This window comes from Colobus angolensis, unplaced genomic scaffold (genome assembly GCF_000951035.1).
Source record: "Colobus angolensis palliatus isolate OR3802 unplaced genomic scaffold, Cang.pa_1.0 Scaffold19, whole genome shotgun sequence".
Taxonomy (NCBI): Eukaryota; Metazoa; Chordata; class Mammalia; order Primates; family Cercopithecidae; genus Colobus; species Colobus angolensis.
Window position 1 is genome coordinate 11,131,705 of NW_012115043.1, and position 20,096 is coordinate 11,151,800.

The window sequence follows — 20,096 nt, forward strand, 5'->3', positions numbered from 1 at the left end:
TCTCGGCCTCCCAAAGTGCTGGGATTACAGGCTTGAGCCACCACGCCTGGCCCCCTTCCAGATTTTAAGAAACCAGATTTGCTGGTGATACATTATTCAGATAACCTTTAGGATGTGAGTTGATACATAAAATTAAGCAAAAGGCAGAAGCTTTGCCCTTCCATCCCCCTCAAACAGTAACCATCAATGAGACTGACATGCAGATATCAAAGAAAGAAAAGTTATAGCTAATTGAAACCATGACATATAATTTATAAATAAATAATTTGGGGCCAGGCATGGTGACTCATGCCTGTAATCCCAGCACTTTGGAAGGCCAAGGCAGGCAGATCACCTGAGGTTAGGAGTTTGAGACCAGCCTGGCCAACATGGCAAAGCCCTATCTCTACTAAAAATACAAAAATTAGCTGGGCATGGTGGTGCGCGCCTGTAGTCCCAGCTACTCAGGAGGCTGAGGCAGGAGAATCACTTGAAACTGGAAGGTGGAGTTAAGTTTAAGTGAGCCGAGATCGTGCCACTGCACCCTAGCCTGGGTGACAAAGTGAGACTCTGTCTCAAAATAATTAATAATAATAAATTTTGGATTTCTATAATTTAAATAAAATGAATATAGTTATTAAGAAGAATGGATAAGTATCTAAAATGAGTGATTGTTTTAAAAAGTTACATGACAGAAAAGATATATAATGAACTGTCATGTAGCACATTGTCATTTAAATATATACATTTGTATGTAAAATATGCAAATCTGAAGGAATAGACACCAAACTTAACCAGTCTTTTGGAAAATGGATTATTATTTTAGGGGGCTTTCACATTCTGTGTTTTCAGGTTGGTAAATAATTGTAATAGTTTTACCATCAGAATGTGTCATTTGTCAACATTTTTAAGAATGTTTCAGATGAAATACAGTTGAAAATGAAAACGAGTTAATTTAACATATCAGTTAGAATGTGACTATCAGTTAGAATGTGACTATAGGTTAAAAGTGTAGGCTCTGAAATCAGGCAGCCTAGCTTTGCTTCTTAGGTTGTACTTTCTACCTGTGTGACCATAGGTGCATTACTTTCCAAGTCTCAGTTTCCTCACCTCTAAAATTGGGATAATAATAATCCCTCCTTCATAGAGCTGTCGTAAAATAAGAAGAAACCCAAAGAAATATCATAGAGCAATACTTGCCATAGTAATCACACAACAAAAGTTCAGTCTCATTATTTTGAATGAGGATGATGGTGGTAATGGTGATGTGATGGAAGTGGTGGCAGTGGTGGTGATGGCTAAACAGATTTTTCTTTTAAGATTTTAAACTATTAAACTGTAGAAATGCTACTACTATTCCTTCTGATCTTCAACCACTAGCTCTTTTTTCATCTTCCAAATGTTTTTCTCCTAAGACCTCCTGTGGGTCTTAGGAGAACCTTAGGAAAACCTAAGATCTAGGTTTGTCTCCTAAGACAATAACCAAACTTCTAAACTGTCTTTATTTTCATTCTGGCAGGTTGTGAAGACTTTATTAGCTTTGTGTTTGAATTTGGAAAGAGTTTATGTTCTATGCACCTGACTGAAGATGAAATTGCATTATTTTCTGCGTTTGTACTGATGTCAGCAGGTAAGATAACCAAATAAAAATGGTTTTAGAATTGTCTAAGATAAAGAATTTTTACAAGGTCCGTATGTTTAATAGCTGTAAAATATTTGGGAGCTACTAAGAGAGATCTCCACCCTTATTAAATTGGATTTTAAGTCTTCAAATAACACCCTCTCTTCTCCACCCCGCAACACAAATATATATTCTTTTAAGAAAACCTCATGCCTTTCAGATACAATGTAAAGAAATGAGAATTGAATAAAATCTAGTCCAGAATTAACCTCCTGATACCAAGAGAAATGCTGTGGTAGAATAGGGTTGCCTTTCTTAACACCAGTCTCCAGGATAACATGATTGTTAAGACATCCTATTTTTCATTAAAATCCATTTAGATGCCATCCACTAGACTATCTGAATTTAATCTGTGTTTTCAACCAGTACTGCATGTTTGGAGATCATCACTTTGCTAAGTTACTACCTTCTATTTGGAAGACTTACACATAAAAACTGTATCCTAAATTAACCACCCTTAAGTCACTTGGAATTCTTTTTTTTTTTTTTTTTTTTTTTGAGACGGAGTCTCGCTCTGTCACCCAGGCTGGAGTGCAGTGGCACAATCTCCACTCACTGCAAGCTCCGCCTCCCGGGTTCACGCCATTCTCAGGCTTCAGCCTCCCGTGTAGCTGGGACTACAGGCGCCTGCCACCATGCCAGGCTAAGTTTTGTATTTTTAGTAGAGATGGGGTTTCACTGTGTTAGCCAGGATGGTCTCGATCTCCTGACCTCGTGATCCACCCGTTTCAGCCTCCCAAAGTGCTAGGATTACAGGCAAGAGCCACCGTGCCCGGCCTGTCACTTGGACTTCTATCTACAATTTTAGTTGACAAAGATTACTAGAAAACATTCGTATTTTTCAGAAAAGCTAGCAGGATTGATAATGAATATTTCATTCCAAAGTATAATTACTAGAACATCCTGAGGGGCCATGATGGTTTCATTTACATTCATATGAGTATGGCCTCATATTTAATTGTTTATCCTTTGGAAGGGAAGGATCCTTCCTTTATGTATTGGTAAAATGGAAAGGTTTAACACCCTGTTTTGTAACTTCCTTAGATCACTTTTCACTCCATTAGGAGAAATTTTGAAAGAGGAGTGAAACTGACCTCTGAGTCTCTAAATATTCATTGTGATATAATTATCTGTATCAAAAGCATCCGGAGAAGGGGGATCTTGACACCATGTCGGAGGAATGCTGAAGAGTATCTTTTTTTTATGTTTAGATCGCTCATGGCTGCAAGAAAAGGTAAAAATTGAAAAACTGCAACAGAAAATTCAGCTAGCTCTTCAACACGTCCTACAGAAGAATCACCGAGAAGATGGAATACTAACAAAGGTGAGTGCCGAAGGCTTCTGGTTGGCACGGCCTGAACTATCCCTTGGCACAAATCATGCTGCCAGTGTGGTCATGTAAGCCATACGACCAATTCCCAAAAGTATCAGAAAGCAACAGGCTACTAAAAAGAAATAAATTTCCATTTCAGTAAAATTCTGTTGAGCCAAAACTCATTATTCAGTCTAAATTATACTTATTATCATTGATTACAAAGTGTCCTGCAACAATAAGGCAACGTAGGAAAAATGTTACATTCTAGAAATTCTCTTCCATCAAAGTTGGGCATAAAGCAGAGTTAATATTCTGCAGTGACATAAATTAGAAAACTTATCTTTGAATTTATTTATTTTTTAGAGATAGGGTCTCACTCTGTCTCCCGGGCAGGAGTGAAGTGGCACAATCATAGCTCTATGCAACCCTGAACTTCTGGGTTCAAAAGATCCTCCTGTCTCAGTCTCCTGAGTAGTCGAGACTACAGGCATATGTGCTACCACACTTGGCTAATTTATTTATTATTTTTTGTAGAGATGGGTATCTCGCTATGTTGCCCAGGCTGGTCTCGAACTCCTGGCCTCAAGCGGTCTTCCCTCCTCCACCTCCCATTGAGCTGAGATTATAGGAGTGAACCACTGTGCCCAGCCTATAATCTGTGAATTTAGAAAGAAGTTATAAAGGACTAAAAGACTTAATCAGAGTGACCATATATACTAATATTAGTTCCACTTCCATTAAATTCATTAGTCATCAACAGTAAATGACTTTTGCATTTTTGTCAATTTCCCATCACTACTCTGTATTCAAAGCATAAGGTTTCATTTTTACCTATCATTATCTTTCACAATGAAAATATGATTGTAATGCCAATTTTTTAAATGTGCTAATATCCATCAGTGCCACTGCTAGTAGTATGTATTTGGTCTTAGAAAAATCAGCCCTGTTCTTTCTTATTTTATGTATTTTATTGTGTGAGATGATGTGAGAGGTTTTTGGTTTTGTTGTCTAGTTTGTTTGTTTGTTTGCTTGGTTTTTTTTTTCTCCTTTATAGTTATGTTAGATCAGAAAGGGGTAACTGGGGGTTAATTGCTGTTTTTGCTTTTGCTTTCGCACCTGTTAGGTCAGAAAAGGGTAACTGGGGGTTAATTGCTGTTTTGCTTTTGATTTTGCACCTGTTAAATGAGGCAATGGGGCAGGAATGAGAAGTGGAAGGGAAGAGCCCTGTCAGGAGCTTCACTCTCTTCTCCATCTTTTTGCCCAAATGCAAGGGTACCATTATGATCTCTGATTATAAACAGCACTTAACATGTAGACAAGATCTGGTGAAAACATTTCCTAGAGAAGGTTATTCTGGGTTAAAATAATAGGCAGTTTGCCTCTGTGAGGTGCTGTGGAATCTAAAAGTAATTTTGCAGATTGTGTCATTACCCTCAGCTGGTAAATGGTCAATGCTGGGACCTCCATCCAGATCTTCTGACTCTATTATTTTGCTCAGACCCAGCATCGCTTTATTACAGGCAAAACTTCTTATCGAAAAGAAACTTGTAGTTATTGGAGTTGACTAGTGCCAGTTGTGCATAAAATGTGTAGAGTATGCCATCATCTCTGGTTGCAGTGCCCTCGCTACCCAACCACCACTGCCCCTCACCCGCTTCTCTATCACCAGACAGGTTCTTTTTGCACAGTGGTAGAGGGCAGGGTTCCAGGAAGTAGAGAGAAGGCATCTTGGAGTAGGAGGAGAAGTCAAGAGCCTTGGGTTCTGTATGAGTCTGCCGCTGGACAAGCTGTGCCAACTTTTGCTTATGAACATCCTTTCTAGTTATTAAATTATTCATCTTGAAAATCATATTTAATGTATACTTGGCATTCTGTGGCATGACTATATCATCATTTATTTATTTATTTTTTTAAGAGACAGAGTCTCACTCTGTCACCCAAGCTGGAGTGCAGTGGCGCGATCTTGGCTCACTGAAACTTCCACCTCCCGGGTTCTAGCAATTCTCCTGCCTCAGCCTCCCGAGTAGCTGGGATTACAGGCACACACTGCCATGCCTGGCTAATTTTTTTTTTCAGTAGAGACAGAGTTTTGCCGTGTTGCCCAGGCTGGTCTTGAACTCCTGAGCTCAGGCAATCCACCTGCCTCAGCCTCCAAAAATGCTAGAATTACAGGTGTGAGCCACTGCGCCCAGCCATCATTTATTTTTACCAATCCTCTGCTACGAGATGTTTAAGTTGCTTTAAGGGTGTTTCACCATTATGAACAATGTCATAAAGATCATTCAGATTCCCTGATCTTTGATGCTCATGCCTGTTCTTGCCTGACAGTGTGTCCTTTCTTCCACTTACAGTTAATATGCAAGGTGTCTACATTAAGAGCCTTATGTGGACGACATACAGAAAAGCTAATGGCATTTAAAGCAATATACCCAGACATTGTGCGACTTCATTTTCCTCCATTATACAAGGAGTTGTTCACTTCAGAATTTGAGCCAGCAATGCAAATTGATGGGTAAATGTTATCACCTAAGCACCTCTAGAATGTCTGAAGTACAAACATGAAAAACAAACAAAAAAAATTAACCGAGACACTTTATATGGCCCTGCACAGACCTGGAGCGCCACACACTGCACATCTTTCGGTGATCGGGGTCAGGCAAAGGAGGGGAAACAATGAAAACAAATAAAAGTTGAACTTGTTTTTCTCATGCATATGATTTCCATTATGCCTACAGATATGGACCCTTTTTCTGTCTTGACTTCTTGATCGTTGACCTCTGTTTACAACAGAAGGAGGGTACTAAAGTCGGAGGATTTCCTTTTCTTGTAGCTCACTGCCCACAGACTTTCTACAGAGTCAGCAATCTGTCAGTAACAACAGAGAGTCCAGCAATAATCGGTGACTGGTGTGCATAGCGGAGGTTGCGGCATTACTTTGCACAACTGGCTCTTTGTTTCATGAAGGAAGTTTTTATTTTTTCACCGATTATTGCCAGTCCGCAGGATGGCATGAAAAGGGTCCATAGCAGTAGCAACAATAGCATTATAATATATTACAGGGTAAATGGGCATGAAGACTATATATAGCTAAAAGAGATATTGTTTATATATTGTTTTAAGTAATATAAAATGTAGTTACTGGTGTAGCTTTTCCTGTTGAATTGATAAGGCACTTTCATTTTGCACCTTTTTCTTTAAATTAAATGCTAGCGTGTTCACTGTCGTGTCGCATGTGCACCAGAAACACAAGTTTAACTGAGAAGGCTTGGAAGGTACGTCGGGAGGTATTTATGCTGCTGTTTACAAAATTACTTTTAATAGACTGGCTGGTCATATCTAGAAATCACCACGTTGGATTTTTTTTTTTTTTTTTTAAACATGTGAATTTGGAAATAGAAACGGAACTCTCCCTAAATTATACTTTGCTTTTTGGTAAGTTTAAGGATAGATGTGTTTATGCTTCATACAAAGTTGAATGATTGATTGGCACGGTGGACGTATACCATCATGCTCTTTTTTTGTTTTGTTTTGTTTCTAAAGCTTTTTAAAATGCCACCTCATGGAGGCAAGGGAGGGGAAGCTCATTTTACACAATTCAGTAGTTAAATACGGACTCGGTCTCAACTTGGAATTCTTATGCTTTGAGAACGAATCAATAACCAGAATATTTATTGGAATCTAGCTTTTATTATAAGAAGGACCCAAAGATTATATCTCGAGCAAACGCACACTCCCCATGTGAGGACATGAAGCATTTACTCTGTGAATGTTTAACTGTTCTTGGTATAATCTAGGAACCCTGTGAGTTTATCTCAAAGTGAACTGATTCTAGATTTGTTGTCAATAGATGCTATATGTTGCTCTTCATATTTGAAAAACGATGGATAGGAGGGTGAGGGAAGCATACAACGTTGAAGCAGTTTCTCTTATTTAAATATTAAATACTTTAAGCCTTTAAAGTGAAGTTGATGCTAGCTGCAAACATTTACTCTTGTATTTATCTTCACTAGGAAACTGTGGACTGTAATTTATTTTATTAAATATTTAGAAGATTATTTGGCTTGTGTGTTCAGGTGAGAAATACTGAGTTTATTTTGTTTAATTTCATGGGGTTTTTTTTTTAAATAATCCCTAGTGGGGGAAGGGGAAAGGAACAGCCTGATAAACAGGTGTGCATATTTTAAAAACAAGTGACCTTTTGGGAATGTAGGCATTTAGACGATGATTTTAGTCGCACTAGGGGTGGGATTCAAACTACTGGTCAAAGACCATTTTGTACAGAAAAGGGAACATCTTCGATGGGTGTTAAGGTAGGAGTTTCCACACAGCCCTTTATGTCTGAGAAATAGTCTCCTCTGCCATTGGGGTCCCTGTGGAATCTTCTACAGGAACTGCAGCTCTTCACGTCATGCTGGGTTACCAGCATGGGCTTCCCAGAGCACTTCACTCTGTTTCTAACTCCACTGACTTTTCTGACTTGTTTCCTGAGGGACTTGGAAAAGGGGAAGGTATTATTCACACAGATGTGTGTATGAAGCTTAAATAACATCCAACTTTTTTTTCAAAAACATAGTAAGAGTTTAACCATAAATAGAAGATAAGAGTAATATTCCTTTAAATTTCTTACAGGCATGTAAAATTTTATGTGTTTATAGAGAGATGCTAACTGTCAGCATATAGTATTTATATTGGGGCAAGAAGGGTTAAATCAAATCTTTAATTTAAGTAAGCATAGTTCCTTTAAAGATCAATAGTATTTATACTCTGAAAAGAGTACCAAGCTTAGTTCAGTTATTTATTCATCCATTTTTTTTTCTATTATTTCTCCTTTGAGGGGAAATGGTGTTTTGTTCTTGTTTGAGTTTTGTTTTTTTTTTGGTTTTGGTTTTGTTTTGTTGTCATTCAGATTCACTAAATTTGGGGATGGTTTTATTAAAGTATATTAACTTCTTTTTAACCAAAGCTTTCTGAATATGACCAGCCTCAGGTGCTAGCGCATTAAAGAGCAACTAAACCTAATTCCAGTGTCGATTTGTTAAATAATAAAAGCTAATTAAATTTCTCTAAGGGTGAGAGAGAACATAATGTTGAACTTAAAAGAAATTCCTTTTCCCAGAAAGGATTCTGCATGTAGCTACAAACAAACTCATGCTCTAACCTCAGTAATAGCCATGCCATGGTGACATTGCTTTTATGGTAAACCAAGATAGGTAATATGATGCTTCTTCCCAGGTGTTTCTGAAAGAAAAGCAGGGGTGGAGCTTAAGAGCCAAGGCAACTGATAGACATAGTAGAATGGAATAGTAGACAGAGACATGCTCCGTGAAATAAGAAAACAACTGACTACTATTTGGATCGAAGTTGGGATCTGATGTTAAACAATAAATTCAGTTTAAAAAAAAATGGAGCTCAGAAAAGGATATGAAAAACTTTGCATTTTCCTTTCTTCATTATTATAAAAACACCTATGTAACCTATAAAATACTTGGGTGATATCAGAACAATTATCCTTAATAGTTCGTATAATTAAAGTTTCCTAAATTTCAATCTCCAATAGTCTTAAGGATTGGAACCACATCAGTGTCAGCCCCACTGCTATAATGCCTTTATACAATTGTTTTACATAAGGCAAATAAGGCTTTTGTACAAAGCCTGAATACCTTCTGTTCCACTGGTGTCCAAATGGTTATAATATTGTGAAAAACCTGGCCTTGGTCACAATGCAAACAAAAGTACAGATGAAAGTGCTTTTTGGACAGTTTGCAAACTGTGTTAAAGCTATGGATTTTTTAAAAAGTGTTCAGCATCTTAATTTGTATTAAAGCTATGGATTTTTTTTTAAAGTCTTCAGCATCCTAATTCACCCTTTCTAACTTAAGAAAAACGTGACTTAAGACACTGCTTCTAAGTTTGGTTGTTCTTTATAGTGTGGATACCCAGTTATCTGTGAGCATATGGGGGTGGGCTGACAGTCAGGTGAGGAAGGAGTGTGTGTGTGTGTGTGAGAGAGAGATTTGCATGTGTATGATGTGTGTGCGTCGGACCGCTTCTAGGCTACTAAGTGTCAATGGAAAAGAAAATGTATTCAAAATACTTAAATCAAAACTAGAAGATGGGGAAAAAAAAAGATTTATTCTATACAAAGCCTTGTCTGGACCACTTTAGAGAGACTTCTATTTTTTTAACCCTTCTATAAATATTTGATGGCACTTGAAATATTCCTGCAATAAAATGTGATTTGTGTAAAGAAAAAAAGATTTTGTAATGTGAAACAAAGAAAGAAAGTAATGTAATTTTCTAAAAAAAAAAATACAAACAAACAAACTTTGTATTATTTTCTTGATGGAATTTGTCTATCTGTCTTTGGAAAACTTTTTATTTCATTGAATGTGCCATAGTAGAAATGTGTGTTTTTAGTTCTAGACTAAGGAATGGCTAGCTGTTGTGTTCCGACATTCCAAAATGCAAAACCTAGTAGTATCTTTCATGAAAAGGTTTAAGTAGTATATGCTTCTCTCATTGTTGCTTTTTTGCACATGTTCTTCATTCCTCTCTAGTGCAATATGTACATAGAGCACTTGCGGGTGTACCTTGATCCCTCAGGGAAAAATACATATTTGTACAGTTTTTTGGGGTTTTTTTGTTTTTTGGGTTTTTTTTTTTGTTTTGCCTTTTGTTTTTGGCTAAGGAATGTCGATCGAATCACTTCTTATTGTTGAGGGGCAGCCAGATAATAATCCTAAAGCCACTGTTTCAAACATTGATTGTTTAAATCATATGTCCTTCCAATGCTATTATTTTAAGATGATAATAAAAAGTTATTTTCTGACAGTTCTTTGTGCTGATTGGTGAAAAACAAGGGTAAATAAGCACCTTATAATTGACTTACTGTGAATGACAATCCATCTTGATATCAACGATAGAAGCCCTATCATTTTGGAGTTGGGGTTAAGAGTCAGAAACAATGTGCTCAGGGATCTCCTAAAACTCTTAAAACAGGGTGGCCAGTACTACTGGGACAAATTGTGTTTTTTATTATTAATAATAATGATAATAATACTATCCCTCCAAGGCACAAGTGAACTATATAGAACTGCGTGTGTGTAAACGCTTTACTCTCATCTCATTTTGTTGAGTTCAGAACTTGATGTGCTCTTCAGTCTTGTGTTTCAAAACACTGAATAACTTCCAAAGCAAAGTTATGCCAGTGTGTTCAAAAGATAAATTAATAGATAATGTACCAGCAAAGAGCATCATTCAAAGTATAGTCCTTGCGTATTCCAGTTACCATTTCTCTAATAATTAAAATATTCATGACAAATATATATATAGCATCATATGATAAAAACTATTTCAAATTCTACATATTAAGGATGAAAAATTTTAAAAGCAGTAATAAGAGGATAGACCTGCCTATCAGTACACTGATATAGGTAAAAGAGAAAACACAAAATACCAGCAATTAACTATTGTTTTCATGTGTTCTCCTCTAGAAGCAAACCAAAAATTCCTTCATGGAAAACAATTCTTACTTCTACATGTGTAGTTTATATCTGATGCATTACAAGAGCTAATGTTTAAAGACAAAACAAAACCTGCCTGTATGACAGCAGCACCTCGAGCCAACATTTAGTGTTACATGTTATATTTTTGAAATACAGTTTTGTTATCATATTCCACATATTACTTTCCATAAACTCAGAGAAGTTCAATGTAATTGTTGGCTCTGATTCTTCCATCTTGGGATACACATTCACAAGAAGATTTATATATTTTCTTACTATGACAGAGGAACATAATCTGGGAAAACTTCCCATGTCCATAAGATGAAAAGGATACCTTTACCATGTTGTTTTTGATAATAAAGAATATGGAAAACGGTAGGAATCTCTCCTCTCTGTGTGTATTTGTATATGTGTGTATACATACACACGTTATTGACATTTTTACATAACATGTAATTGCCTCTTCTTATAAAGTTATGATATAGAACCCCATGAAAACAACTTTATATTATAGATCAAGTAATGAGCCCAGAAATGCAATTGCAACAGTAAATCTTGATCTATTGGTAATAGTCTATGATACAGGTCTTCTATTCTGTACCTAAATATAATATTAGTAAAGAGGTTCAATCAGATTTTATTATAGAGACCTTCCTCTTGCTATTTATTTTTAAGAGATGAGAAGACTGACTAGCAATGTCTCCACAGTGCAATTGGTTTCACTTCTGGATCTGTCTGTCTGTCTGTGTAGCTGAGATCAGTGTTGTCAGGCTCTCAGAATAATTTTTAAAAGAATCCAGAAGCCTGACTTCATACCAAGTAGCCATCCTAGATGGGCAGGGGGGATCTCCATGTTCAACCAAACCCTCAGAACTCAGAGCAATAAATACATTCAGTCATTTATTTATAAATGAATGACAGAATATTCAATCCAAATAGAAACAACCTTTTTTCAGTGATGCAACATAACATGGAGTCTTATATTGAGAAAGTGAATATGAATATTTTAAATAGATGCCTAGAAAATCTGTGTTTGCTGTTTACATTTAGTGTACTTTGCCACATTAGCAGTACCACACTTCTTTTTCTTTTATCCTTCTAAGAACTAATGAAAGATAACTTGCTATTAGCTTTGACATGCTGCACATGCCATTATGTTATTCTCTAAGAACAACTAAATTCTCTCCAGTGTTCATGTGTGATTCCTTTTTCATCATTATTACTTTAATGTGGATGAATACTATTTCTAGGAACTTATCATTGAACAGATTGCATATGTAAATGCAGATAATTCTTGAGCAATATAGTGAAAATGATTTCACACACACAAAAAAAAATCCATATGTACTGTATACATCTTCCTGAATCCAAAATTCTCTTGTTATCCACACAGTCTGAAATCTCATATTAAACAGTGGTAAATTTTTAAACATTAGGACATTAGCTGGCTGCTTCTATAAATGTACCTGTATTGTCTGCCTGCTCCTTTTGTGGAGATGTGTTTTTGTATTGGATGTTTGGGCCAATGGGAGGCTTCAAGCTACAACATATTTTCCCAGTTTAAATAATATTTAACATATGACAAACCCCAGACAAGGCTTTTAATATGTATAAAGAACTGCAGTGTTAGGTGGTTCATTTGCAAACCGTTTTCAATGTTGTCCATTTTTATGGCACCTTTAACAATATTCTTGTTTCCAAAGTACAAAAAAAATAGGTTAAATAATCTAGCCATAACTGAATGTCAAGCAATAAAACAAATGACTTTTGTGCATAGACTTAAAAAATACAAATTTTAGACATCTGCATGTAAATGCAATCTCTTGTTTACTGCTTTCTTCAACTTGAGCAATCGATTCCTTATTTACTATTAACTTAAGAACTTGTAATGGCCTGTAAACATTTTCTCTCTTACTCTTCTTTCAAATTTACCTGTCCCTGCTTTTGAGTCATAATATTTAATGTTGTTCTGCACATCTCTATACAGTTAACTTTTTGGCTTTCATTCTGTATAGATAAGAAAATGTTATATTATAAACAGCCTACTCAGTGCAAATATTTATCTGTTTATCAAATCCACAATATGCTGTATAATACCAGTTTTACTATATAATCTATTTTAGACATAGCTGCATAGCTGTTTAGAACTAGAGTGTGCTATTTTTGTGTTTTTCTGATGTGTGGTGCTAGACAAGTTACTTTTGTGAACAACAAAAAATATCCCTTTTATTCCTAGACAATACCACCTTTGGGTCTTGTTAATTTCACTGAGTATAACTATATATTTGTATATATATACATATATATATATATATCTACCTATGCCCAACTGGCAGCTGTATCAGAGTGCTGGATTTGGGACATGCTTTTCTCTTTAAATACATAATATCGTTATATAAATTATTCTAGAGTGTATTTAATTAGGATAAAATTACTTCCTTAGTATGGATATTTGACATCTATAGGGTGAATTTGTTTATAAATATGGCTATATGGAAACTTATTAGCATTTACTTTATGTTTGCTTCTTGGCTTTATAGCATATCTCCTAAGCTGAAAAATAATTTGCCAGGCCTTCAAGATCCTAAAGAAACTTGTTTAATGGAGTAATATACTTTTTCTTCTTATTAAGAAATTATATTATGGGCACCTAACAGAGTTGTATTCTTAGCTCCTATTATAGATAATAGGCATTTATATAAAATATCCTAGATGGCTTGATGGCAGAATAAACCTTTCCCCTCCTACCTGAGTCATGAGAAGGATGGAGACGTCCTCTGCCAGAACATGGGCCATAAAGCAAATTCGACACGGGATGTTCTGTTTCAATATAACCTCAACCAGTTCCATGAACTGAGTGAAGGACCTTCATTTTAAAAGTTATTTAATAATGAGCTTAATTAAGCCTTTCTACACATTCTCCCAAGATCTATTGGCATTATTAAAAAGCAAAGTTTATCAAATATCTAACTAAGGATGTAGTTAACCTTATTAAATATTGATTAGAATTGTTCTGTAATATTACTGAATTTGTAAGATCTTTAGCAAAGATTTTTGAGCAATTTATAAATGTAGAGCAAATGTTTCTGTTTACTGCACTTTTTGTAATTGAAGGTGATAAATTCTCAAGCCATGATTATTGGCTTCCATGCACTGCATATTTACCCACAATTCTAGACATTTTCCATTTTTGTGGAAGAGTTGCTGTTACCTTAACTATAAATGCAATTGTGTGGTTAATGAGAGCTAATGGTAGTAGTTAACCTTTTAAAGTGGATTGGCTACAGTTGAGGGAGAAATCTCTTTTAATATAAATCACATCATTCCTTAACTGCCTCGCTTGGAAAGAGATTGAAACCTTTTTTTTTTAAAGCACCAGTTAGCATCCTAAGCTTCCTGAGGGTAGAGATTGTATGTATCTCTTTGCGTCTGCACAATGGCTAGCACAGGTCAGCATTTGACAATTGTTAAATGATAACAAGTGTGCCCCAATTAAAACTTTTTTCCTGGGTTGTTCTGTGAAATTTATAAAGTAAGCCAAGCCTTATGGTTAACATTCTCTTCTACAACCAAGTATTAAAGCCACATTTAAAAAGACCACATGAAATGCTGATTCTAATTGTGTGTAGGTCTTGAGGATGAAGCACACAAATTTCACAAACCTCTGTGTGAGTAAACAAACTCAGCCTTCTGTAAATATACATGCAAGTTTGGAAACAGTAATACTGTACCTATGAATATATGGTCTGTTTTGTGTACAGTATGTAAAAACTCCTTTTCTGCCACACTAAAAATGCAAGCCATTTATGGGAATCCTAAAACTAGTACTGAACTAAAACTTTGCTAATGATCTTTATTAGAGGATCATCCAACTTTCCACTTACCTTGGGTTTTCTTTTCAATTCACTCTTACAGTAGTCTGCTTATTTCCAGCTGTTTATTTTATTGAGTCCTGAATTTAAAAAAAAAAAAAATATTTTGATTCATTTTGTAAATACAAGCTGTACAAAAAAGAGAGATTTAATGTTGTCTTTTAAATACTCCAATTTTCATTCTAATATGAATGTTGTTATATTGTACTTAGAAACTGTACCTTTAATATTACATTACCTTTATTAAAAGTGCATTGAACACATCAATTTTAGATGTGCTTTATGTACTGTTATCCTATAATAAAACTTCAGCTTCTAATGGAACATTTGCCTTTTCTTCTTTTTTCTTGGTTATTGAATTGGACTGTACATAGTTTCCTAGCTTACATTTTGTCTCTAGTGAAGGGTCTAGGAGAAACTCGGTAAGTGTGGTCCACAGACTAGCAGCACGGCATCTCCTGCGACTTTGCTGGAACTGCAGAATCCCAAGCACGCCCCAGACCTACTAAATCAATCTGCATTTTTATAGGATCCCAGGTGATCTGTATGCACATTACAGTGTGGGAAGCATATAGTACAGCACTTTTTGTTTGTTTGTTTGTGACGGAGTTTCTCTTTTGTTGCCCAGACTGGAGTGCAATGGCGTGATCTCGGCTCACTGCAACCTCCACCTCCCAGGTTCAAGCAATTCTCCTGCCTCATCCTCCCAAGTAGCTGGGAGGCATGCACCAACACACCCGGCTAATTTTGTATTTTTAGTAGAGACTGGGTTTCTCCATTTTGAGGCTGGTCTCTAACTCCTGACCTCAGATGATCCACCCACCTCAGCCTCCCAAAGTGCTAGGATTACAGGCATGAGCCACCGTGCCTGGCCAGTGTAGCACTTTTTAAAAAGTTATTGGCCGGGTCCTTTTTAAAAAAAATTGGGTGGGCGTGGTGGCTCACGCCTATAATCCCAGCACTTTGGGAGGCCAAGATGGGCAAATCACGAGGTCAGGAGTTAGAGACCAGCCTGACCAACATGGTGAAACCCTGTCTCTAGTAAAAATACAAAACTTAGCCAGGTGTGGTGGCACACATCTGTAGTCCCAGCTACTCGGGAGGCTGAGGCAGGAGAATCACTTCGACCTGGGAGGCAGAGGTTGCAGTGAGCCAAGATCACACCACAGCACTCCAGCCTGGTGACAGAGCAAGGCTCCACCTCAAAAAAATAAATAAATAAAAATTATTTGCTGCCAATTTGCAGGGAAAATATGTTTAAAAGGATCAAGCAACGCTTTTAATCAGAGAAGGCAAAGAAAGAAGTATTAACTTGTGAGATAACACCCACTGATTGACAGTCACTCTTGGAAACGCAGAATTGAGAATTGTGAAGTTGCTTCCTATCTCAAAGGAAAAGGGTGACATGACTGATCAGTCCTATCTTCCCTGAGTGCAGGAAAGAAATCCTGAATGCATAGTATATTTTGTCATCTTTGCTTTAGAAATCATTAAAATTGAATTGCAAAAATGTTGCCAAAGACTTTATTATTAGAGTCTCTGACTACCTGCAGTGTCATTGCCCCACTCCCACCCCTTCTTTTGAGTAAATTACTTAGGGTGAACCATAAATTTAGCATCAGCTAAGTATTACACCATTTTAACGGTGCAAAAATCTCGTCATCAATTACTTTCAAAGTAATATCAAGGACATTCAAATTATAAAATACTCTGAAGTCAGAATAAAGGCAACTGAGCTGGCATTTTCCTCCACATATCATAATGCCTAAGCATCCCCTACACTCAGTAGCATTCAATAAATATCTGAAGTATTCCCCAAAGTTGCTGCAAGTAGTAAACAATCCCTAATCCTGCTTTTATGTTTAACTACCTCAGCAAAAACAGAATGAAATATTATGCTTGCGAAACCTTTGTAGCCCATCAAGTTCTACATAATTATAAACAGTACACTTTACAGTGTCTGCAGAAATTGAGAATTAATGAAAACAGAGTTTAAAATATGAAATCTGTCACCTCTAGATCTCTGCCCAAACTCATGCCTAAACTCCTTTTGCTAAAAATAATGATTTATGGCCACCTCTTTATCCCAGATTAGCTTGCTCAGTTTCAAAAAGGGTACTTAAATGGGAATACAGGACAGACTTCTTAAAATTCTGTTCCTGATGATCTCACAGGAAAAGCAGAACGACAACAAATGTGAGGTTATTAATAAAGTCTAGGAAAGAAAGCAAAAGTAATAACCATAGTCTGGTCAGTAAGCATGTCTTAGTTGCTACTGTTACTACTAAAGTTTTCTTCATGAGGCAAGAGGAAGCAAGGGGCAAGTCTAGCCCCTCAAAAGCGGACTTCACATCTAATGTGCGTTTGTACCAAATGGGCAGGTGCAGAAGCCTCAGCTTCTCCTAACAGGCCTGTGAAAACACTGAGTCACATGCATGGTGGTAGGAAAGATAGCTGCTGCTGTGCTGAGATACAACTAAGCACCTTGGCTTCCCCTTTTGAAGAAGAAACTGAAGATAGGGCCCAGTGGTGTTCAAAACCATGGTCCAAAAGAGGTTATTAATGTCATACGTCATCAGAGACAGGAAGAAAAAAGATATTTCCATGCTTAAGGTATTTCCGGAACTTGAGAGTGAGAAGGGAATGTTTGGTCAAGAGAATCCCCCTGGATTCCAGCAGAATCACAGTGATGGCTCCCCTACTGCTTCTACTCCCCACCCCCAGCTTTTGAAGCAAGCCTGGACTCCCAACGGTGGCAGAAGCCTCACTCTAGGAGATTAACAGGAGCTCTCTCCTTTCACTGTGCCACCAGTTGTGAGCTGAAGAAAACTCTTGGTTTCTTTCTAATGTCATTTATCCCTCATGTTGGAAACAGAGAAACCAGTCTTTCTGAACTTAATTTGATTCTAGATTTTTTTCTCCTTGGGAGGGGAAAATATCAACTCCAGTATAATATAGTCATCTCTCAGTAATCCATTTGTTATTTACCTACTTGATAGATTTCTCAAACAATATTTTTAATTTCAGGATAACTTCCCTTTTGTGGGGAAGAAGCTACATCATCTATCAATTGTTCTTTGCTTGAAGAACAAAAATTAATATTAGCCTCACCCAAAATCTATTATAATGACTTCCTAACAAGCCCCATACCCACCCCTTCTACCATTCTCTCTCTACCCCCTGATAAAACACACACTGCATTCTAAAGACAAACACAATTTTTAAATTATTCTACTTGGAATAATCTCTTATCAACTTCTCTCTGTAGGACGCTTACATGCTATAAAAGACTATCTTTCAAGTGAACAATGAATTCTGGGACTTTTTTCAGCCCAGGGGCCACATAATACAGAACATATCTAAATATATTTTAGAAAATATTATCTTCTGAGTAGAACAAAATCAAACACTGTAGCCATTCTGTTCTTACACAGCATATCCCGGGCCAGAGTATTTTGCTGGTTTTCAGCATTAATGATGATTCCCTCCCCACTTGAAATGCCATTTATCGCTGAAAGGCCTGACTTGAACAAACTGCGGTTAGCAACAATCTTTTCCCCAAAAGTTTCTGAATCAATTACCAAATTGAAACCTTCTTGCTAAAGGGCTATTTCTGGATTTTCATTTTGAAAATACCTTATGGATGACTGTAAATTCATGAGGCAATTCCCTGAGTGAAGCAGTTACCAAGCTGTAAACTGTTCCAAGGCCAAGTTCACCCCATATCAAGCAAAGGAAACTTATTAGCTGAGGGGTAGAAAAATGACTTATTACTGATTTAAAAAAAAAAAAAAAAAAGATGATCTTGCACATTTATCTATCTTGATTTGGTCCCCAAGAAGAAATGAACACCTAGTAACAGCTATGAGAACTTCGCTTAGTCAATGTTTGCAGTTTTTAGAGTTCTTTTTCAAATTCTGGTCCAATTAAACATTTTGTAAACTCAAACAAGTACATAGTCTTATAAACTCTTTCAAAATTAAATTGGCTTCTCATTCAACTTCTGGGTTTGTTTGTTCCCCAGTTTACCAGAAATTGAAAACCACATCTTTCTTCTGCTTAAAAATCCACAGAATAAAATGGTGCAATTGCTGTGGGAAACAATCTGACAGTTTTCTAAAAAGTTAAACATAGACTGGGCATGGTGGCTCACACCTGTAATCCCAGCACTTTGGGAGGCCAAAGGGAGGATCACCCGAGGCCAGGAGTTTGAAACCAGCCTCAGCAACATAGAAAAAAAAGTTAAACATAAATTCACCATACAACAATTCCACTCCTGATTATCTACTCAAGGGAAATAAAAATGCAAAGTTCACACAAAGACTTGTACACATAAAATGTTCACATAAATGTTGCCCTCAGCAACATTATTCAGAAAAGCCAAAAAGTAGAAACCATCTAAATGTTCATCAAATGTTGAATGGATAAACAAAATGGGCATATCCACAAATGAGCTGCTACTGAGCAACAGAAAGGAATAAATACTGATACATGCTACAACATGGATGATCCTTAAAACATTATGCTAAGAATACAGACACAAAAGACAACATATTGTATGATTTCATTAAATGAAACGTCCAGAAAAGGCAAACCGATAGAGACAGAAAGTAGATTAATGGTTGCCTGGGGCTGGAAAGAGGCACTGATTACAAATGGGCACACAGGATTTGGGGGTTAATGGAAATGTTCCAAAACTTTATCATGTTGATGGTTGTGAAACTTCACACATTTACTAAAAGTCACCTAATGGTACAATTAAAATGAATGAATTTTGTGACAGGTAGCTTATAACTCAAGCTATTTAAAACACACACACATAAACATATAGACACACAGATTCCCCATAATGCAGAAAATAAAGTCCAAAATCTCTAGCATGGCAATGAAGACCATCTCTAGTCTGCTTCACCATTTCCAGTCCAACAACCTTTATTCCCCCAACACAGCGATGCAACAGTTTTTCCTCTTCCCCAGAATATGTGGAGCTGTTCACACTTCTGTGTTTTTTTTCACACCTTCTTTTCCTCTTCCCCAGAACATGTGGAGCTGTTCACACTTCCGTGCTTTTTTCTTTTCACACCTTAAAACCCACAGCCCCTTTGCTACCCAGTGAACTCCTACTCATCCTTCAAGACCCAAAGTAAATTAAACTCTGAAGTAATCTCTAAATTGTCTCCATCAGAATGAATTTCTTACTCATTTGTGGTCCCATGGAATCTTCTATATATAAGTATACCATTTCCTTTTTTTTTTTTTTGAGATTGATTTCATTCTTGTTGCCCAGGCTGGAGTGCAATGGCATGATCTTGGCTCAGTGCAACCTATGCCTCCCGGGTTCAAGTGATTCCCCTGCCTCAGCCTCCCAAGTATCTGGGATTACAGGCATGCACCACCACGTCAGGCTAATTTTGTATTTTTAGTACAGACAGGGTTTCTCCATGTTGGTCAGGCTGGTCTCAAACTCCCAACCTCAGGTGATCCGCCCACCTCGGCCTCCCAAAGTGCTGGGATTATAGGCTTGAGGCACCGCACCCGGCCCACCATTTCTTCTTTGCATTATGAGTCTCTGTACAGTGCCACCTCCACTGTGTTTTGTTCATCTTTGATTTTTTTTTTTTTTCTTTTTGTTGAGACGGAGTCTCGCTCTGTGGCCCAGGCTGGAGTGCCGTGGCCGGATCTCAGCTCACTGCAAGCTCCGCCTCCCGGGTTTACGCCATTCTCCTGCCTCAGCCTCCCGAGTA

The 20,096-nt window shown here is 37.0% G+C and overlaps 1 protein-coding gene and 1 long non-coding RNA gene across 5 annotated transcripts in view; one reads left to right on the plus strand and one right to left on the minus strand.

Moving 5' to 3' along the window:
* RORA (RAR-related orphan receptor A) overlaps positions 1–14,676 on the plus strand; it is a 149,773-nt gene extending 135,097 nt beyond the window's left edge. For all 4 annotated transcript variants that reach the window (XM_011940473.1, XM_011940472.1, XM_011940474.1 and 1 more), the window contains 3 exons: positions 1,499–1,609; positions 2,872–2,984; positions 5,327–14,676. In XM_011940473.1, the coding sequence (XP_011795863.1) occupies positions 1,499–1,609; positions 2,872–2,984; positions 5,327–5,491 (389 nt within the window). In that variant the 3' untranslated portion in view covers positions 5,492–14,676. The remainder of the gene's footprint in view (positions 1–1,498; positions 1,610–2,871; positions 2,985–5,326) is intronic.
* The window catches only part of LOC105510591, a 51,842-nt gene that overhangs the window by 28,007 nt on the left and 3,739 nt on the right, over positions 1–20,096 (minus strand). The window contains exon 2 of the long non-coding RNA XR_001001582.1: positions 14,365–14,432. This is a non-coding gene — a long non-coding RNA (uncharacterized LOC105510591). The remainder of the gene's footprint in view (positions 1–14,364; positions 14,433–20,096) is intronic.